The sequence below is a fragment of the Lepidochelys kempii genome, chromosome 8 (genome assembly GCF_965140265.1).
Source record: "Lepidochelys kempii isolate rLepKem1 chromosome 8, rLepKem1.hap2, whole genome shotgun sequence".
In the NCBI taxonomy this organism is placed as follows: Eukaryota; Metazoa; Chordata; order Testudines; family Cheloniidae; genus Lepidochelys; species Lepidochelys kempii.
This window is the reverse complement of record NC_133263.1, coordinates 63,660,649-63,683,639: the sequence shown is the minus strand read 5'-3', so window position 1 is coordinate 63,683,639 and position 22,991 is coordinate 63,660,649. Positions and strand designations below refer to the sequence as shown.

At 39.3% G+C, this 22,991-nt stretch overlaps 1 protein-coding gene across 3 annotated transcripts in view; it reads right to left on the bottom strand.

The window, feature by feature from the left end:
- LOC140915986 (complement factor H-like) overlaps positions 1-22,991 on the bottom strand; it is an 86,226-nt gene that overhangs the window by 51,592 nt on the left and 11,643 nt on the right. For 2 of the 3 annotated variants that reach the window (XM_073356728.1, XM_073356729.1), the window contains exons 3-11: positions 21,187-21,292; positions 20,031-20,107; positions 17,580-17,774; positions 14,642-14,812; positions 11,873-12,052; positions 10,021-10,221; positions 5,195-5,362; positions 2,585-2,761; positions 368-544 (exon numbers count right to left, since the gene is read on the bottom strand). In XM_073356728.1, the coding sequence (XP_073212829.1) occupies positions 368-544; positions 2,585-2,761; positions 5,195-5,362; positions 10,021-10,221; positions 11,873-12,052; positions 14,642-14,812; positions 17,580-17,774; positions 20,031-20,107; positions 21,187-21,292 (1,452 nt within the window). The remainder of the gene's footprint in view (positions 1-367; positions 545-2,584; positions 2,762-5,194; positions 5,363-10,020; positions 10,222-11,872; positions 12,053-14,641; positions 14,813-17,579; positions 17,775-20,030; positions 20,108-21,186; positions 21,293-22,991) is intronic. The other variant, XM_073356730.1, reaches the window with a different exon arrangement.

The following is a 22,991-nucleotide window of genomic DNA, read 5'->3' as shown; positions in this document are numbered from 1 at the left end:
AATGAGAAAGTAAGCCATAAGTAATAGTGGACTTTTTATATCTGATTTTGTAAAGAGGTAAAACTTGGGGGTTCACAAAACAAATCCGACTCCTGAAAGGTGTACAGTAATCTGGAAAGGTTGAGAGTCACTGTTTTAGACTATGAAGAACACTCTTTCCTGGGGATTGCTGACTGAATGCAATGAATGATTCTTGACTGTCCCAGCAGACATGAACAATTCCCACCCACCCAGACATTATCCACAATGTAAGCTGCACCTAAATCAGAGATATTTAAATTAGTACTCAAAACAGCAAACTATAACAGTCAAAGGAATTTGTTCCACAGAGTAGTAGTTTAATTAAAACAAAACAAAAACACCTTACCAAGACATTGGGGCTCAGGAATCCATCCATCTGTGTCACACACTGTATAACCTGTTGTGATTTTATTTACAGTTAGGTATCCATCTGCACATTCATATTCCAGTATTTCTTCAGGCAGAAACACCATTTGATCTGTGTGGAAATTAATATTCTCGAAACGAGGCTTTTCACATGTTTCTGTAGAATTAGAGAAATTTAGTTATTTTTCTTAATTAGAAACTCTGGCATTCTAAAGCATCTTCCTTATATGTACCTTTGTGAATTTGGGCCTCAGTATAGTAAACAATTCAAATTCTACACACAGTATCACACATTATATCTCTTTAATTTTTCTTTAGGAATATGTGGCGGTGAAAGGAAAGTGTTCATAGATTTAGAAGGCAAGGCTAGAAAAAAACATTTAGGCAATAAATATATACCTGCATTTTGCATGCTTGCTTCTTACATAATTCCCATTAATGTTTACCAGACATGTTTGTCTTCGAAAATCTACAGTGATAATAGTGACTCAAACCTTTCCTTTGAGAGTCAACACTAATGCTCTTAAAATTCAGAAATCTTCCTAATGTCTAGCATAAAGGTTTTTCTTCCTTGGATTCAGGCCATTGCCTTTTCCCTACCATTTGAGACTGTGAATATAATTCCCTTCTTTCAGTTGCTGTACTATATAGTGTTTCTGTGGATGTTACAGTTTGGTTGTAGTCATGATCCCTTGAGTCATCTGTAAGGGCTAGATTCTGCTCCAGTGTAGGGAAGCCAGGGAACAGATTCTATGGTTTGGTCCAGCTATGCTCAGCAAGGAACCGGATCAGGGGGTTGAACAAACGTGACTTCAAGCCATCCTTCTGCCTTTCAGATCTTCAGGTTGCTCCTCCTCCTTCAAACTATCTTATGCTGGTTACCTATGGCCCCAAAAGGCCATTTCAGCTGCCAGAAGAGCCAGGACATCCCAGTTATGATGTCTTTTCCCTAGTCACACTTCATACCCGGGGGGAATTCCAACCAGCTAACTATTTTTCTGGCTGTTTTCTGCAGTCAGAGCTATGCCAAGCAGATGGAACAGGAGGAGAATTGGACCTCATAGGTATAAAAAGGCAAAGATAGGAAGCAGCATACAACAATAAATAAGGAGTTCTCACTGCATTAAATTATGTGTCCCTAATACTTAGCCCTGTTTTATCCCATTGGAGGGTCTTGTCCTTGTTTACCAACCAAACTAATCCATGCTTTGGCACTGTCATGTTCACTGCCTTTATTTTCAAATCATAACATTCATGAACACCACAAAAGCCAGATATTTCCCTACTGATTTCCAAATGAGTCACAAAGTGCAGGGAATCTCCTCCCTGTAGAAACATGAGTGGACTGGAAATATGGGAGACTACTTAATAAAGAGCCATGAATCCAAAGGAAGGTTTATTAATTTATTGAGCCAATTTTGTAGACTATTCTGTGTGAAACACCCCTGTGTGGTAGAACTATTGCAGGTGCTATCGTACGGGATACCACTTTGCAGAACCAGAACTACAAACAGCTTAAAGTTCATGTATTTCAGACAGACAGATAATGTAAATGGGATTTACAGGTCTTGGTAGCTAAGCTGTTTATTTAATAGTCTTCTCTGTGCGATGGAATGGACTTCATTTGAAAACAAATGATAAGCAAGTTCTTTTATGCACAAAGGTGTTCTGTGTTTGTGGATACTAATAGGGTAAAAAGAGGAATAGCGAGGAAATAAGGCAGCCTGGAATAAAAGGAAGAGAGGACCCCCACTTGGACTGGGTTAATATTGGAGTTATTGTCCCACAAATGTGGGAGATTTAATTGTCCACTTTAATCACCATATTTCCTCTCATCTTCAGAGAAGGGACTCCTGAAACCAGAGGAAGATAACTAACATACCTGAAGTGACAACAATTGGAAGAAAGTTTTTAAAATTTTGTGCTCTGATGCTTTTACATAACATGTATCTCTTTATGATTTAAATACTGATCAGTCAATGGTAAGTTATTTTATTTATGATGGTAATACTTCCCTCAAATAGATTAATTTTGTCCAGTCATAGTAAGACATAACCCAAGGAGCATCAGCTTTGTAAGTTTCCCCACATGAAGCTGCAAGCTTCTCCCCATACCTGAACATGGTGCTCATCTTCTAGTCAGGAAAAAAGGAACAATATGATAAAGTAGAGAGTTCTTCGATCATTAAATTACTCACTAATGCACTTTGGTAAAGGAGTCCATCCTCCTTGAAGGCACTGTGTCTTCCCCACCGCATTTCCTTCTGGAGTCGTGTAATCAATCTGACACCGATATGTTGCTTCCTCATTTAAATTAAATTTGGTCCTACTTTGAGAGAAATAACCATTCTGTATCTCAACTTTTTCACATATTTCTAAAATAGAGAGAGTATGACATTACCTCAAGATAAATACTGTTAATTAATGTGCTTTTCATAAGTATAGGGTGACCATGAGAAGAGGTACACCTGAAATGAAATGGAGAAACACCATTTAAAAACTTTTTGAACAATAAGTTCCTTCATACTTTTGGACAGTGGGAGGAGAAGGTAAGAAATCAGATTTCAGAGTAACAGCTGTGTTAGTCTGTATTCGCAAAAAGAAAAGGAGTACTTGTGGCACCTTAGAGACTAACCAATTTATTTGAGCATGAGCTTTCGTGAGCTACAGCTCACTGATGAAGTGAGCTGTAGCTCACGAAAGCTCATGCTCAAATAAATTGGTTAGTCTCTAAGGTGCCACAAGTACTCCTTTTCTTTTTTTAAGAAATCAGAGTACATATCAGTGGTTCCTATCTCTCACAATCATTCCTGATACTGACTTCTCAAAGCCAATCTAAAAGATGGTTGGACTGAAAATGGTCATTTTGATTCTGACACTGACAGCTCTTATTTTGTGAAAAAAGTTCTCTCTTTTTATTGTATGTGCTGTATGTATAAGTAATTTGGTGAAGCAGCTTCACAGTTTCATGCACCTGAGAAATCATAAGGGGCTCATCAGTGAGAAAGAAAGTGATAAAACATCACACAGATGTTATCACTAAACCTGCCTTCTTCAGAGACAGCCTCTCCCACTGCAATATTTCCACAGTTGTGATCAATAGAGCATTCATGCTAGACTTCCTCAGTTTAAAGGAGAGGGTGTTGGTAGCAGGGCATTATCGTGGAGGGGCATTCAATTTTGGAATTCACTCTCTCCCTGAATTTGCTGACCTCCAGGATACACCGCACAGCCCATCCATTTTCTTGGGCAGTTGGGGAGAGCAGAGATAGGAAGGGAATGAGGCTTTGAGGCAGGATGTGTTTGCATGGCTGAATTTTGTTATGGACGTTGATGACTCAATTTTACACATGCTATCTTAATTGATGTTCAAGCACCCGGAGCTACCAGACAAATTGTGCAAGCCACTCCATGGAGGAACGGGAGGCAGAGGGGCAAGGTGGAGCCATGGCTTTAACCCACTTTGCAACACCCAGAAGTGCTGACTAGGTATAGACAGAGGAACATGCTTCATTATCCCAAAAGATGGTGTAATGCACATACAACTCATGCCTGGTAGAGAACTGGAGGAAAGATAGGATTTCCTGGAGCACAACTGCTGCTGGATTACTTGGCATCCACACTATCCCCAACACAGACCGGACCAAGTGGCTAAATGTCACAATTTATCCATATCAGGTGGAGCTAAGAGTAACATATTTTATTAAATTTACCCAATACCCTAGATGATAAAATCCCATTTATAATTGCTTCTAACTTTGTTAGACTTTAACCATTTGGATTGAAATTGTCCATGTCTGGTGTCTGCCCCAGCATCATTTTTTGTTTTGTTTTGAAAAGTTTAAGCTGAAATGGTTTTGCTGTTTCAGAGACTGATGTTTGAGTAAAATATTCTGTTTTATCCATGGTAAGTTATTGTTAGAGCTGTTTTGTTGAGAACCTCTAGCACTTCCATGGTTTGGAGCAGGGACTCAAAATTTGGTTGTGGGGTCCACCTGGTGTCAAAGATATACCTTTTGCTGTCCTCAAAAAAATGCACCCAAATTTGGCCATGTTATAAACCTATGAAAGACAGAAAGTCACAGTTTGTACAGGTTTGGAGCTTGATTATTCTCTGAAGATTCCATCTGTACTGAACATGCTCAAGCCCAAGTTGGCAGGGGCTGAGCAGAACTTTCATTGCAATTGCGTCTCTTGGCTCTGAGGGGCCACACTCATGCCAAGCACCGTGACTGTGGGTATGCCTACGTAAGAGCTGGAAACTTGTAAATTCTAGGATGAAGAGACATACTTTAGCTTTAGCTCCAATCAAACTAGCACATTAAAAATAGGAGTACTGTGGGGGTGGCACTTGGGGTGGGGACAGCGTGCAGAGCCCCCTGGCTGCCCCTACACATAGGAACCTGAGGGGGGACATGCCATCTGCTTCCCAGGAGCGGCACTGAGGCTAACAGGGAGCCTGCCAGTCCCGCTGTGCAGCACCGCCAACTAGACAGTCAACAGTCTGGTCAGCAGTGCTGACCAAAGCCCCCAGGATCCATTTTTGATCCCTTGGTATTCTGATAAAAAAAACAGACACCTGGTCACCGTACATACAACAAACAGGGGTGATAGCAGTCAGGGGCTTGGTGAAGAACTTTGAAGGTCACTGCAATATGATTGCACAGTTACTCAGGTCAAAAATGTGCATTGTCATGACAAGTCACCTGCTAGGATTGGTATTTTTGTGTTTATTTCAGGCAGATGATAATAGTAATATGTCTACAGGTTTTTAATGATCTGCTCAATAGAACATGACTTTTGCTTACTGTTAGAGGTACATCTTGGAGTAGGTGACCAGCCATTCTTTGTGCATGTAACTTTGGCTTGCAGATATTCAGGAAAACACACATATGAAATTTCATCACCTTCTTTGTAGGTGGTCCAATAGTTAAATATAAATTTACCATTTTCCAAATGACCAGGAGAACACTTTTCTAAAGAAAAAAAAGATTAAATTCGGTTAGCAAATGGAAGTCAGGCATTTAACAAATAAAAAACAAAACAAAACAAATCCCCCTCTTCAAAACTAGCTATTTATTTGAAAAAAAAATCTTTCAAATAAGACCTTCTTGCTGCATAGAACTCTCGTACTTTATACTGAAAAGACCTTTATTTTCAAATGTGAATCAAAGAGCTTGATTTTTCCACCAGCCTGAAACTTGTGATATCAACTGTGCACAGGTGTAAACAATTGCACAAGATGCAAGGCAGTGAAGAATTGGGTCACACAGGCCAGATTCTCAATTGGTGCAAAACAGCAAGCTCCATCAACCTCAATGGAACTACACTGATTTACACCAGCCAAAAAATCTTGCCTAATATACTTCTTAAGTAGTGGTGTCTGCACAGATTCATTTGTAGCATTAGCCTCCAGAAGATGTTCTCAATCATATTATTCCCTCAAGGTATTTTATTGACAGGTATCACTATGATGCTCATGGAATCTGTTTATTAAAACAAAAAGCATCTTTACAGAATCCAAATGATACAGGTACTGAAACACCAACATGTAGGGAAATAGATACCATTGCTGTTGACTGGGTTTGTGTTCAGGCTCAAGCACTAGCTGAAAAGTTCCATTAATCCAAAATAAAAACCAAAGTCAGGCACAATGGGATGGTTTAAATCATGCTATTGTGATGGAAATCACATCATCAGCCCTGGATAAACAAGGTGACAGGAGAAGGCCGACAGCCAAAGGAAGTCTCTCTTACTTTCCTTCTCCCCATGCTCAGTCACTGGAGTACCATGATGAAGTGTAAAGATAACTGTGTTAAGCCCTCCAAACTCAATTCACGTTTGTTCCTTCAGCAGATTGAAATGTATTATTCAGACAGGTTTGGGTTTGGGCTCTTATTAGGGTTGCCAATTTTGGTTGGACGTATGTCTGGAAGTTTCATCAGATGACATACTCTTCAATTAAAGATTAATCTTTAATTCCTGTAGACTCAAGAGCAATCTGGAGGGTTGGCAACCCTGGCTCTTATTCCTGCCACATTATGAAACCTGATTTTTTCCCCTTCCCAATATTATCTAGCAGCATAACACGGTGCTCTTGGCTAGGGGCATTTTTCCCTTTCCTCTGAGCTCTCAGGGAGATCTACCATTTCCCACTCATTAGTTATCACCTAAGGATCAAACTCTGAACCTGGTGAACTCAATGGCAGTTTTGTCATTGATGTCAGTGGAGGCAGGATTTTCCCTGAAGGCCTTAAGGCCTCATGGTAAATTACTGTGGATCCCATTACCACTAACTCAGACTAAGCCAGGAGTTTTGCTACAGAGCAACACAAGTTGCTCCCTCCTGCCAAGGGCTAAAGATGCTGCCTTCACAGCTCACTAAGCCACTGACAACCTAGGAGCAAAGAACAAGGTTCAGCATCAAAATTCTGATTCCCTGAATATTTGTTAACCTTTTTTCCCCACCCACTTCCATGAGCTATGAATGCCAGGAAAGTGTGACTGGCAATTACAGTGCTACTGAAGTTGTGGAGTACTTGTGACTTTGCATTTTCTGTCAGGACACTGCCTATACTCGGAAAGCCTCCCACTGTGTGTACCAACTGTCCTTCTGCTTCAGATCCCCCATTAAAAATAACTTGCCACAAGAGTCTCTGAGTCTTGTGACCTTGTACTAGAATTGTCATCCTGTGTAATATGTTAGTCTGAATTCAACTGCAAGATGTTTGGAAAAGTAACTGTTCTTTTTTGTGCTTTGTGAAGTCCTATGCACTGTTTTATTCACAACTCCACACTTAAGGTTGTGATGAAAATATTTCCATTACAAGCATTGTTTGGACCCACTCCTCTCTTTTAAACTTTTTATGGGAAGTAGCTTTTTCAAGGAGAAATTTTATAACTAATATAAGGTGGGTTCCCTGTCCTCCTCCCACTCTCCAAGAGGAGAATAAACATTTTCAAACACCTAGATGTAAAAAGTGAGCCCTTTGTTAAAAGTAAAAATAAATAAATATATAAATTAATTAAATCAGATCAAAAACACACAAAACCCATTCACAATATTCCTGCCACTTCTAACTTGAAAATAAAACAAGCTACAAACTGAAAAATTCATACATAGGCAGATATTTATACATCCTCATGCCTACTTATTAGAATTTCAGTTTTCATACTAAAATGTCATTGATTGTGTTCACACCAACCAAACCACCCTGTAAAAGTATGATTGGGGGGGCATATAATTGCACTTTCTAGCTTCTTAGCACTTATAGTTTTAACTACTACTGAACTGCATTTTAAACTACTAGGAATGTGGGGAGAAGGAGGTGAATCATATAGGTGCATTGAACTAGTGGAGTCTGGAGCAGGTCAGGGAGAGGCTTTGGTCATAGGATGTCTATTCAGTGCAGCTCCAGTATAAAAGCACATTTGGTGGCTAGTGAGCCTGCTAAGTTGGAGGGAAGCAGATCTCTCCTCCAGCAAACTTTAGCATCTTCACAGCAGGTGGAAAGGGAAGAGTAGATTGGCATGGAAGTAGCCAAGCAGAAGGGCTGGCCCTTGACTGGAGTCAGGTTTAGAATTAGGCCATATGCTGGGGACTGCAGCTGAACTGCAAGGGCACAGAAGAGGAGCAAGAACTTGCATCAGGCTGTGACAACTGGTAGGGTCAACAGAACTGGAGACTTTCTGTGTATATCTATACAATGAGTGGAAGCCTGCAGCAGCAGGCCTCGAAGCCTGGGTTGACAGACTCAGGCTCATGGTGCTCGCACTACCATGCTAAAAATAGCTGTGTAGATAGTGTGACTTAAGCTGGAACTTGGGCTCTGATGTTTTGGGGGGGGGGGGGAGGGGCCTTTAGAGCCCAAGCTCCAGACTCAGCTGTAATCTCTATACAGGTATCTTTACTGTGGCAGTGCAACCTCTGCAAGCCCAAATCTCTTGCTACAAACTTGGAGATTCTCTGCCAGGGACTGTGTAGACGTACCTTTTGAGGGGACATGAAAACAGCTGGTCAGACAATAGGACATTCACAGGTGCTCCATGAAAAATTATGCATAATAGATGGATAAGACTCATAGATTACAGTTTTCTTCAACTGGCATTCAACATTTTCCACTTAAAATAGAAAGAATCTGGCTTTGTTCACTAATCTAGCTAATGCCCAGGCTTTCTCAAAGACTTTGTGGACTCTTAGGATTCTCTGCCTCTCCAGCTCTGCTCCCCAACCTCTCATTACCCCAATTAGTTACCCCTCTGTCATAACTATAAAGGGAAGGGTAAACCCCTTTGAAATCCCTCCTGGCCAGGGGAAAGCTCCTCTCACCTGTAAAGGGTTAAGAAGCTAAAGGTAACCTCGCTGGCACCTGACCAAAATGACCAATGAGGAGACAAGATACTTTCAAAAGCTGGTAGGAGGGAGAGAAACAAAGGGTCTGTGTGTCTGTCTATATTCTGTCTTGGCCGGGGATAGACCAGGAATGGAGTCTTAGAACTTTTATTAAGTAATCTAGCTAGGTACGTGTTAGGTTATGATTTCTTTAAATTATCCTTCCTTTATATTTATGACACCCTCCCACCAGAACCAGTCTCCAGCTACCCAGACCTTGTTCCCCAACTCCTGGTATTGCAGGACAGTGGAGTGGGAGGAGGTATTGTTTCATATTCTCTGTGTGTATATAAAGTCTGCTGCAGTTTCCACGGTATGCATCCGATGAAGTGAGCTGTAGCTCACGAAAGCTCATGCTCAAAAAAATTGGTTAGTCTCTAAGGTGCCACAAGTACTCCTTTTCTTAAAGCAGACTTAGCATGTGTCAGGATCACTAGCTGTAGGCCTCCATATTCAGAGCATCTGGCAGTGGCACTCCACCCTCTTTGCACCCAAAGAGCAGCCCTGAAAAAGGGATAACATATGCAGCCTAAAAAGTAATCTCCAGGGCAAGCTGCAAAAGTCTTCTAAGAAACAATATATTCCCTTACAGCAGAAGGAGTGTGCATATACGCATGTGCACACATGGGCAATGGCACAAAAGAGAAAAGAATCCCTATAGTTCTGTCACTCTCACAGGCAGTTTTCTTACAACTGAATATCCCAAAGACAAAAGAATCAACTAAGCCCTTCCTCGTGAAGAAAATTTCACAACACAACCTACCCCTCCTCATAGGTCTCTCTCCACACAGGTTATTATTAATCTTTGCTCACCCTTTCTAAATCCACAAGATCCCAGTACCTTCCGCAAACACTCTCGCTCTCAGAGGGATACCAATTCCTACCCTATTCCCTTGTAAGAGAAACAGAAATGCTGGTTGAGGGATCAGCAATAAGGAGAAAGCAAAAAAGGAGGGAAAAAAAGAACAAAATACAAACAACCCCTCTGCAAATCCTACAACTGGTTTATTGAAGGCCTGTTCCAAGTACTGGCTCCGTCTAATGCTTTTGAATCCTTTTAAAGAGACACTCATGTCCTTGGGTGACAGTCTTTGCTGGGGGAGTCAAGGGGCCACAATGGAGCAGCGTTGTAGTAACACCCACCCTCCCTCGCAGTCCTGGTTCTGTCCATTGCTGGATATAATTATTAGTTATAGTACAATAGAATTTTTAAGAAAATAATACAAACATATGTTTACTTACTAAGGCATTTTGGCGCAGGAGACCAGCCCGCTTTAGTACATCTGATCAGAGGCCACCTCTCCTCTCTTTCAGATACGTAACCATCAAGACATCTGTAGTAAATTGACACGCCCAACTGTGCTGGAAAGGCTTGTTCTTTGTAATTTTCATAATAGTCAGTTAATGCTCCATTTTCTATATGTGGGTAGCCACAGGGTCTCACTTTAAAAAAAGTTTAAAATGTATAATATTAGAAGGTGCACGTGGACACTAATTCAAAGAGGTGGAAGGAGAGAAGAACTCTTCCAGGTTACAGCCGCAGTTTCCCCAAATTGTTCCACTGGAGCAGGAGATAGAGCTTTCACCTGGTAGGCAGGGTTTCCAGCCCCCAGAACCCACATGTTGTGTGGGATCTCCGCATGATACAAGGCCATCCACCAGTTGGCAAGAGAGTGTCATGGAGGTGACTGAATTTCCTCCACACAAGACAGGACATGATCCACATACTAAAGGTTCTCTTTATGTGCAGATCCAGATCTTTGGATTAACTCCATGTTTTCCAAGACATCTGTAGTCACATTATCAGAGAATTAATTTATAACACCATTGCTGAGCTCCAAATCCACTTACACCTCTTCCTGTTTTAAACAGCTGTCATTTGTTTGTAATTATCAAAGCCAAATTCTGAAGTCCTTGATAAGTTTTTACTCAGTCCCTACTCAACAAAACTCTTATTACAGCCACTGGGATTTTATCTGAAGAAAGATTGAGTAAATATTTGAGAAAGAATTTCTTGATTTTGCACAGGGAAAAGAACTGCCTGGAAGAATCTGTTGTACGCATTGTTGGTGTTGCCATGTCACTCCCAGGATATTAGAAAGTGAAAGTGGGTGTGGTAATATATTTTATTGGATCAGTTTCTGTTTGTGAACGAGACAAGCTTTCAAGCTTACACAGAGCTCTTCTTCAGGAAGAGACTGACAGTTCAGAATAAATGAGGAAACAAAAATGGAGGGTACAAATCTAGGGCTGTGGTATATGTAAGTGACTCAGAATCCAATTATGATAATAGGTTTTTATTTTCTTTTATACCATTCATACACTCATGGTATCATGCTTGGATGCTATTATTTGGATGGATAAAACACAGCTACAAATCTTCCCTGTAGAAGGGTTGACTCTAGCACATTTTGTCAAATAAATCATGATGTATATGTTAGTTGTATAGTTATTTAGAGCTCCATTCACTTATACCATATCATCTTATTTTCACAGGTGCTTTATCCAAGTCCATCAAAGTAAATAAGGAAAGTAAATAAATAAGTGTTATTTACTCCTTCTCATAACACAAGAACTAAGGGTTACCAAATGAAATTAAAAGGCAGCAGGTTTAAAACAAACAAAAAGAAGTATTTCTTCACACAACACAGTCAACCTGTGGAACTCTTTGCCAGAGGATGTAGTGAAGGCCAAGATTATAACAGGGTTCAAAAAGGAACTATATAAGTTCATGGACGATAGGTCCATCAATTGCTATTAGCCATGATGGGCAGGGATGGTGTCCCTAGCCTCTGTTTGTCAGAAGCTGGGAATGGGTGACAGGGTATGGATCACTTGACGATTACCGGTTTTGTTCATTCCCTCTGGGACACCTGGCATTGGCCACTGTCGGAAGACAGGATACTGTGTTAGAGGGACCTTTGGTCTGACCCAATATGGCTATTCTTATGTTCTTAAACTTTGTAAAAGGAAAAACCCCGCAAATATACCTGTTTCATTTCTGTTTACATTCTCAAATGCAGAAATTGTATAATCATTTTATAATAGTTTGGGCTTTAATATCTAAAAACATGTTAAAATAAAAGTAACTTACAGATACATCTTGGAATAGGTAACCAGCCATTCTTTGTGCATTCTGCTCTCCTCTCCCTAGTGTCCGTTTCAAAGTGAAATCCTTTATTACAGTCTACTCTGATTACTTCCAATTCTCTGAACACTTTCTTTTTGGGGTAGTAGGTTCCATTATTCACTGTTGGAGGATCACATCTAATTTCTAAACAGAAACAGATGAACAAGTTTAACAGCTGTAAAAATAACTTTATGCTGTAAGTACCCCCTTCAATTAAAATTATTTGTATCTTTCTCTTTTTTTTTACTAGCTTTACTATCACTGTCATATTTGATCATCATCTGCATAACAATGGCATGGTGAGATTCCTATGAATTTGATGAAGTCTATAACTCTTTACCCATCTTCAGAAATTAGAGTATTTGCTTGGGGTAGTTTATTTTATTTTGGGGGTGAGAAGGAATCAGTTGCTGTTATAAGTGTCATTCTGACTATTGTGGAAAAACTTTACCAAAAAATGAAGCCTTGCAATGAGATCTATAGGTGATCACACTGGATTTGTCTAATCTCTTCTGGCAGTTCATTCCACACTACCTTCCTGTCATGTTTGGTTGGATGGAATAAGAGAGTCCAAGCTGTTAACATGACACTGTCATGGTACAACACAAACATGGTTCAGAGGTTTGAGTATAGTGCCCTGGGCCTGCTTAGTCCCATGGCAAACACACCATTAAAATCATGTTAACCTTTTAAAGACATAGTAAAAGAAGGAAAAACAGTTAAAGCATTTGAAATGTAAAGTTGCAAGTAAGGCTTTTATTTTAACACTATTCCTTATTCCCTTTCCCTTTAGCTATAGAGAGATTTTAGAAGGAAACCCCTCTGATTGACCATCTTTTTGACAGTATTAACGACGATAATAACTGGTCTTTATGAGGAAAAAAAGTTAGTTGAGATCGGCTGGAGCTTCCTGCTGCTACTGTTAAAGTCTGATCCTGCTTCCTTTAAGACAAAACAAGACAAACACACACAAAAGAGAAGAGAAAGGAATAGCAAAAATAGACAACGCAGCTTCTGGTCTCTGGTGCTGACTCTTACTTGCAACTTCATTGTTGGAGAAAAACAAGCACAGTAAACCCCCTTATCAGGCACTTAGAGACCTGGAAAACTTGAACCAGCATCAGGCTGTTTAGGACATTGCTTTCAGCTGCCTTTCCGACACAGGCTCACAGTAGTGTTGCAAAATATACAGTCCCAGACAGGTAGACCAGACTTTTACTAAACAGAAGGCAAAGAGAGAGATAGAAAAGAGAATAAGGTGGGGGTGGAAGATGACACGAGGGAGGGAAGGACAGCAGGAACCAAAGTTGCACATCCCAGGTGGTATTCAGGATCTAGTTGGAGATGGTGAAGGTGGCAATGCCTTCTGTGTCCATCTCTCTGTCCCAGTCTCATCAGGGCATCTTTCAGGATCAAGATGAAGGCCCAATGGTGTCATAGTATCCCAGGAGATGGTGAGGGTTGCAACCCTGATGGTGGAATCTCACTCCTTCCAGTCCACCCATCTCCTACTCAGCCTGCTAACTCTTTCTGAAGATTTTTTTAAGGCCCCTCTCAAAGGGTGTTTGTTGAGCTACCTGTTGTTCCGCACTGTCTGTCCCATTTGCGTATTCATGCACACAGTCTGTTTCTTTTCCCCACGTGTACCTTTAATCTTTAGATTCCAAGCACTGCCGAACATAGCACAGGCATGTATCGGAAAGCTCCTTCCAATTACATATCTTCCCTTTACTGAGCTTATTACCATTATCTCAAACCCAGCCCCCAGTGTCAACAATCCCCCCAATCCTATAATCTTCTCATTGATTAATTATTAGCAAATCCAGAGATCCTCACATCATCCTCTTAAATGATCCCACTGGCTAAACCAAACAAGGTGTTGACAAGCTGCAATGGAAAATGTGTCCAGCTTTCATTGGCTGGAAGGATGTTACCTTAATGTAGGACATTAGAGTCTATAACAGTAGCCACTGAAGTCAGGAGATGTTGATGCCTGTAATGTGACAGGCTATTCATTTTTGAACCCAAGAGCAATCAGGAATCTCATGTGGTTTTAGTGGCTCTTTTTGCATTTTTCTTTCTGTACTGAGTGTTTCTGTAGCACTGTTTTGTTGGGGAGTGGACACTTTTTGAACAGTTGTTCTTAGACTGGAGCTGGTTAGGTCAGCTGTCCATGTCCACTCTGTTCCCAGCAGACTACGTCGGTTGGCAGGTAGGCACTTCATTGTTTTACAATGGAGTAAGAATGCCTAACAGATTGAGGGCAAGATACCATGCTCTAAAAATAAACTAAGCCGAATAAGCGCCTTCAGTCTCTCACTGTAAGGCATTTTTTCAAGATCTCAGATAATTTGTGTGTCTCCTTTTTGCTTCCTTTCCATTTTTTCAACATCCTTTCTAAAATGTTGACTCCAGAACTGGATGCAGTAGTCTCAGTAGTGGTCTCACCAATGCCTTTTGCAGAGGTAAAAAACACCTCCATACTTCTACTCACTACTCTCCTATTTATACATTACACAAGGATTGCATTAGCCCTTTTTACGATAGCATCACAGTTCAGTTGTTTTTCCACTATGATTCCTAAATCCTTTTCAGAGTCACTGCTTTCCAGGATACATAATGATGTATTTGTATTATTGTAGTACACTGAAGCATTAGTTGTGTACCAAGACCATAGCTATCTATCTAGCTAAAAGTAACAGAACACACAGTATAAAATGAGCAAAAGCTGACCTTTACAAAATGGTTTTGGATTCCATCCATATTCCGTACAATCTGCATCAGATCTTTCACCAAATGTATATCCTGGATTACAAGTAAACTGCAATCGTTCATTCTCCCTATAAACTCTCTTTGGAGTCATTATATTTCCATTATTAATTCTTGGTGGTTCGCAGGTTATCTCTAAGGACAAAAGAAACAAAATTTTAAAAAAAAGAAAACAGTTGTGATGCCTGACTAAGAAAACACCCACTAGAAAATATATACAAAATTTCATTTTGACATGGCTGTTTTAAAATTATGTTAATCGGGAAATAGTAAATCTGTGTTTCAGCATAGAATTTAAGTCTCTGTGTAAAATATAAAAGCCCATCTAGACCCAGGGATAGATTTCATGAATCTTTCTTTGGAACTTCAAGACATATTTGCAATTTGGGGTAAATATACAGAAGACAAAGTCAGCTCAATGGCATAAAAGCAGCAGCACTCTAACAGCAGCTTTAAAAACCAACATATTTAATATCAATCTTCCACATTTGAATTATAAGAAGTAGGGGGATGCCAGAGCTGCAGAAGTTAGCCCAACAGTGTGAATAAGTGATTAATGTGCTTGTCATCTGTCACACATCTCCTAAATAACACTTCATAATCAGTTAACATATAAACAAATTCATGACTCTGAAAACTCACTGGGTTCAATATTAAATGGAAATATTATGTCAAGAAATCTTTTCAGAAGCAAGTATGTCTGGTGCAAGTACATTGGTAAATCAATCCCATACTATGATCTCTATTTACAAAACAAATTAAGAATCAAATAAGGAATATATCTGGCCATGCCAATTTGAATAAAGCAAGATACACCATGATTGTTTTAGTTTTAAATACTTTAAGAATACCAATAAAGTGGAAGCATACTTGGTGTCATAAATATAAAGGGAAGGCTAACCACCTTTAAATCCCTCCTGGCCAGAGGAAAACCCCTTTCACCTGTAAAGGGTTAAGAAGCTAAGATAACCTCGCTGGCACCTGACCAAAATGACCAATGAGGAGACAAGATACTTTCAAAGCTGGAGTGGGGGGCGGAAAACAAAAGGTTCTGTCTGTGTGATGCTTTTGCCGGGACCAGAGCAGGAATGCAGGTCAGAACTCCTGTAAAGAGTTAGTAAGCAATCTAGTTAGATATGCGTTAGATTCTGTTTTGTTTAAATGGCTGATAAAATAAGTTGTGCTGAATGGGATGTATATTCCTGTTTTTGTGTCTTTTTGTAACTTAAGGTTTTGCCTAGAGGGATTCTCTATGTTTTGAATCTGACTACTCTGTAAGGTATTTACCATCCTGATTTTACAGAGGTGATTCTTTTACTTTTTCTTTAATTAAAATTCTTCTTTTAAGAACCTGATTGTTTTTGTCATTGGTCTTAAGATCCAAGGGTTTGGGTCTGTGTTCACCTATGCAAATTGGTGAGGATTTTTTATCAAGCCTTCCCCAGGAAAGGGGGTGTAGTGCTTGGGGGGATATTTTTTGGGGGGAGACATTTCCAAGTGGGCACTTCCCCTGTTCTTTGTGTAACACTTTGGTGGTGGCAGCTTTTAACCTAAGCTGGAAAGAATAAGCTTAGGGGGTCTTTCATGCAGGTCCCCACATCTGTACCCTAGAGTTCAGTGTGGGGAAGGAACCTTGACACTTGGTTTTAATATTAAATATCAAATATCATATAGACTCAAACTCTGTTTGCAGGTTAGTCTGTAAATTTTTAAAAAATAGGTAACAATAATATGTGCATGTGACAAGTTAGCAGTTAAAAAAACATATTACATATGGAGTTATCCTGTATGTGTCACACTCAGCACAGGGAAAGATTAATGCACTTAATTGGTAAAACCATATCATTACCAAAAACACTCTGACTGATGAATTTAACTTCAGAACCTGGCTGTTTGCTCCTAGTTCAGTTGCAGGTTGAATGGGTAAAAATTAAAAGCAACTGATATAGCCTACAATCAGGTGTGTTCACAGAGATCAGCTCTTCTCAATCCATGGGCAGGACCTAGAAATATAATATGACAGGAGTGCTCTGTGTTAAGCAGTATTTCAGGAGAAGTGAAAAACTAGTATTTTAGGTACTGAAGAATGCCACTCCCTCCATGTCTGTGGTGGGACATTAAGCCATCCAATTAAGAAATGAAGGCATGGAACATCCCCTGATATCTCAGCACCCAACGAGGTGGAAAGATGTAAAGTGGAGCTTTCCAAGTCCGTGCTACAAGAAAAAGAAATAGGCACATCCCTGTTACATTTCATCTAGAAAGTGATGATGTTATTTCTAAGTTCCTAAAATGTGCTATACCTTACAAAACAATAAAGCCACAGTTTCTGCCCTGAAGAGCATACAATCTCAATTCAACACAACAGTGTAACAAGTCAGGTCGACTTGAATGGAAATTAGGCTACAATTCTGTTTGATATACGGGAAGGAATATAATTAATCTCATTCCTTCCCAGTAGTTTTGGTTCCATAAAGCCAACTATCTAGTTGATCGACTGTCAACAGGATAGATAGTATTAGAACATGCAAAGAATTAATGAATATTCTCAGCTGTAGGTACTTTCTTGTTCCATTTATTCACTCATGTATAATGTCTTATGTATCATCAGTGTTAACTTTTCAGTGAAGATTGGGGAATGACTAGAAGACTCTATTATGACTAAATTTTCTATTCCCTAGATTATTTTACTTCCTTTACACATATCATGCAATGGAGATGAATACATCAGTTAAGTACTATAATTATTGTCACCGGAAATATTTTGCTAGTTCCATAACTCTCCTGTAGAATAATCAATTTCTAGGAATCTAAGTGCCATGATAAGAGCTTCAACAGTACCTTCCAAATCACTTTCGCTAAAGAGAAATTTCATTAAACTAAAAGATAATTTTCTTCTCACCTATGCATGTAGGTACATCAGCATTCCAATTTCCATCAGCTGAGCAATGTATTTGTTTAGATCCAGAAAGTTTATAGTCTTCATTACATTCAAACTGTACAACTTGGCCAAAGAAAAATTCTTGGTCTGCTTCATATACACCAGTTACAAGGATTTTTCCATTTTCTGGTGCATTTACTGGTAAACACTTCCTCACTGTAAAAATAAAGCTATAATTTAAGGCCTACTCTGTAACTATATTGTAAAACAAAATGGTCAGCATTAAAAATAAGCTAAACACTGTTGCAAAAAAAGAAATTTTGGGATGTATTAGCAGGAGTGTTGTAAGCAAGACACAAGAAGTAATTCTTCCTCTCTACTCCACGCTGATTAAGCCTCAACTGGAGTATTGTGTCCAGTTCTGGGTGACACATTTCAGGAAAGATGTGGATAAATTGGAGAAAGTCCAGAGAATAGCAACAAAAATGATTAAAGGTCTAGAAAACATGACCTAGGAGGGAAGTCTGGAGAAGAGAAGACAGAGGGGACATGATAACAGTTTTCAAGTACATAAAAGGTTGTTATAAGGAGGAGAGAGGTACATTGTTCTCTTTAACCTCTGAGGATAGGACAAGAAGCAATGGACTTAAATTGCAACAAGGGCAGTTTAGGATGGACATTGGGAAAAACTTCCTGACTGTCAGGGTAGTTAAGCATTGGAATAAATTGCCTACGGAGGTTGTGGAATCTCCATCATTGGAGATTTTTAAGATCAGGCTGGACAAACACCTGCCAGGGATGGTCTAGATAATACTTAGTCCTGCCATGAGTGCATGGGACTGGACTAATGACCTCTTGAGGTCCCTTCCAGTCCTACGATTCTATGATAAACATTAAAATACAGAACAATTGAAAAAAATACTATAAGTACACTACATAGTAAATTCAAAATTCAGCTTTATCACATACTCAGATACCACAGTGACCAGTGTGATATAAAGTCAGACTGACAGACACCAGAGAAAGTTGGTACATGGAATCTCCTCACTCGGCTGTGCATTCATCCTGGCTGCAGACAGAGTGCTCACCTAGAATTGCCTTGAGTGATAAATGGGGGCCCAACTAATATATCCAGTGGCACTCACAGCCCAAGCCCTGCTAAAAGTCAAAGTTAGTTGCTCTTGCTTGTGCAAGACTGCATCTGGCTCACAGACTAATCAGCTGGAAAACTTTAGAGAACTGCAGACTGACCAAAACATATCCATCAGTTCACAGTTATTAGCTCAAAATCCTTGATAAAGATATTGGACTAAATTCATCACTGGTATAAGTGAGCACAATTTATGTCAGCAGAAAGTTTGGCCCATATCACATCTCTAATTTCCCATAACTGCACTAACCCAAGAAAAAGAATAAATATATGTGATCAAATATTCCTTATTCCAAAGGAAGCCATTATCTGGAGACAAATTCCATCCTTGGATGTTCGCATAGACATTAATGGGAGAGTATGTGTGTATCTGAGACCAGAGTTTTGCCTCCATCTATTTCTTCTCCCAACTTTCTCCAGTATATCGGTCATTTAGCATTCTTTGATTTTGCATCCTATTTCAGGGTTCCTCAAACAAATTTATAAAGAAAACATCATGCAGGATTAAGTGCACACGTCACAGGCAGTCATGTTTTTCCTTTAGTGAGAAACCCTTAAAATTTTGGGACTAAAGAAATATAAATAATAATAATTCTTACTGGACACAGTCACATTCACATCATAACACAAATACTGTACTGGGGGTATGTGCATTCGTTGTATGACAGAACACTTTCCCCATAAATATTAAAGCTTTGCAGAACAAAATTAAGAAGGAGATTATCTAAGAATAACATTAAAGGACAGATTGTGACATCCTTGATCACGCTGAATGAGTACTACTACTGAAACCAATGGGACTACATGTGCAGTAAGATGGAGCCCTGCAGCGGGACTGGGTTCCTGCAGGACACACTGCCATAACAGTGGGAACAAGTAAAATGCATTTGTTGTGGGCGGGATTGGGTGGGCAAAAAACAAAAAAACAGACTGTGGAAATTTGGAGGAAAACACTAAATCTCTTGTAGGTTTACCAAGAGTAGCTGATTTGGGAAATTGCTATTTATAGTGTTTGAGCTTCTCTTTCCTAAACATATTTATCTCCCTCCCCTCTCTTGCAGGATTTGTGGGATCTAAGATTTTTTTTGGTTTGGAGCAGGATAAAAATGCCAGAAATAATGCAAGAATGGGTGGGAGTGGGAGTGGGTATTGCAGGGCAGGATTGGAGCAGAATTTAAAAAATAGTCTCACACAAGGCTCTAGAGAAAGGTACTAATCAATATGAGCAAAGATATCACAATCAGGTCCTAAATAGCTTTAGGCAGGCAAATATTAAATAATAATCAGTTTGAAAAAAAGATTATGTTCTAGACTCCATTTACCTTCACAGTGGGGGAGTTCATTGCTCCATCCATCTGCCTGACACTCACGGAAATTTCTTTGGCTGAGCATCTGATATCTTACCAAAAAAATTGTAACCAAAATATAAAACTCTAAAACACAGCAGCATTATGTGTTAATAGGTTATATGATGTATTACAGTTAAAACAATAAGTCAGTTCCCCTGTTCCAATACATAAACTAACCCAAAACATTCGCCTGGAGAAGGAAACAATACTGTCTCTATTGGGCTCCTTCCCCATTTTGTTAAACTTCCTATTGCTCACAGTAGCAAAATGGTAAATGGCAGAAGTAAAGCTTCATTGAAAGCTTCTTTATTACAGAGAGCTGCTAATGCTAAACTCTGGCTCAGCCCTCTGTATAGAAGCCATTGTACTTCACTGTGCTCTCACAACGTTAGGGAGAATTGCAACTTCCAAGCCCAGTTCACTGGTACTCTCAAGCACAAAGGAGGCATAACCCTGGTGAAAATGGCAGATTAAGCCAAGTTTATGGATGCTTTGCATTGCCAGAGTAGTGCAAAACAGCCAGACTGTAATGGAATATATCTTATTATATACAAGATTTTTTATTCAATTTACTAAAGCTCTTACTAGAGCAAGCATATGATGAATGTAGTGACTGAGTCTACCACAAAGTTGTTATTTGAACGAATATTTCTCTGCAATTACTATAGAACAGGGATGATTAAAGTTTGGCCTGTAGGTCAGGGGCCTGATTTTCACAAGTGCTGACCTCTGAAAATCAGGCTTCATCAGTTCATTAGTTTCTGAGTCCTGGATCTCCATATTAAATATGAGATCAGCTGCAATCAGTTTAAGCAAATTAGGTGTGGTCCTCAGGTGGACAAAGTTTGGCTGACTCTGCTACAGAAGTACATCTGAAGGTATAAGATTAAAGAGTTATGTTAAATAGTTTTATGGAAACCCAAGGTGCTTTTAATGTAATGAAGTTGGATACACTTTCATCATTAACCACTTCTAACTATAGAAACCTAAAAATATTAACAGAATGTAAATCTGTCAGTCTTAAATCAAAAATCACAAAGCCATAACTAGACACTTACTCCATTAACCTTTACACCCCACACTGACTTGCTCTAGTGCTACCAGCATATTAAACAACAGAAAACATTACCCTTCATCACATTTGTACTCAACGCGAGTGCCAAATACAAACTCCGTTCCAGCAGTAAGTTCAAAGGAGCCAAACTGAATATCTCCAGGATGGCCACAGGGCTTGTCTGGAGGGGTGGAAAAAAAGGGAAACGTGTTTATAAACCTTCCACAGTGCTGTAAAGGGAGGTAATTTTGCCTGTCAGATAGGAATTGTATTTCCTATATGGGGTGGGATTTTCAAAAGCTTTCAGCATTAGCTTAATTCTCTCCTATTATAAAGTCAGTGGGAGTTTTACCATTGATTTCAGTGGTAGCTGAATGCCGAGCACTTTTGAAAACTCAGCCATAATGCTGGTGAATTAAATACTGGGACTATACAAATTTTTGCTTTCTGAGTAACAAACAGCAAAGAAACTGACTCTATAAAATATTTATTAATACTTTAAAGGCCTCTGGTCTAAAAGTGGATGCTTTGTCAGACCTACGATCAGATTCAGATACACATTGAAAAGTTCCAACTTGTTAATATATTTTTTAAAGGCACAAGGTTTATTGACCTGATATTTAAAACTTTTCCTTGCACACTTTCAAAAGGATTCTTTTGAAGAGGTAAAGGCTCTTTAGAAATGATTTTATATACATATATGTATATTAGGAGGAAAATAAAAGCATTATTAAGTCAATCAAATAAATTATATGTACAGCTTGTCACATAGGTTATACATGGAGACAGAACTGTAATTATGCATGGACCTTTTAACTGAGGGAGATGGTAAATTCCAGCACGGTAATGAAGTTTTTTAATACCTGGTCATAAATTCCCAGATAATAGCAGTGAAGAGCTTGAGTTAGATGAAAAACATTATTCATGAAAAGATACCTGGCTGAGAGATGGCACTCTGGTTCTGGAGAAGATAAATACACTCCTACAATGACAGGCTGGGACCTTGGGTGAATGGTTACCCTTCAAACTGGAGCCCAAGGACTTCTTAAAATAGATGGGTGTGTGACCCAGGGACCTCTTTGTGCCATCTGGCAGAGAGCATCATTGAACATAAGGATTACAGGGATCCCCCTTGGTCTGGTATCTACCTACTAGTTTCCCCAAGAGTGTCATGTAAGATTTCTATTGAAAGCCTGTGTCACAATGGTCATCATGATCACTGTAAAATGTATGTATAGATAATATGTAAGGGGTTTTTATATATATATATATATATATATATATACACACACACACACACAAAGAAAAATATGTTCTTGAGGCCTGTGAGTTGGAGTCAGTCACCAGAAGTTGAAAAACGAGTTTATTTCAGGCAGAAGATGTTTATCTAGCAGTCTGTCTGTAAGTAAATGGAGCATTGTATAATTCACAATCAATGTCCGTTTACAATCTGAGCTAAATGATAAGGATGGGATTATGAAATCTTCAGAGGGGGTAAATTTACAGCAGGAAATAAACCAGTGGGAGGGAGTCTTTTTCTACAAGTGATGATAATGGATTTTTGGAGTACAACTGTAGGTACAGAGACTAACTCTACATCCTTCATCTAGGATGTAAGATGACAGAAGGTTTGCTTCATGAAATAAGGATCACAGACAGACAAGTTTTTAAATACTGGGAGAAGAACTTTGGGTGACATAAAAATCACTAGACAGGAGAGTACCATGTTAGTTACGTCTGGGCTCTATTATGCGTGTTATGATTCCGTTTTAGATGTAACCCTTTGTTTCCAATATTTCAACTTGCTATCATTTGAAACTCTGTTCTTTGTTAAATAAACTTTAAAATGCTTTCTCTATAAACAAACTTAAGTGCTGTGT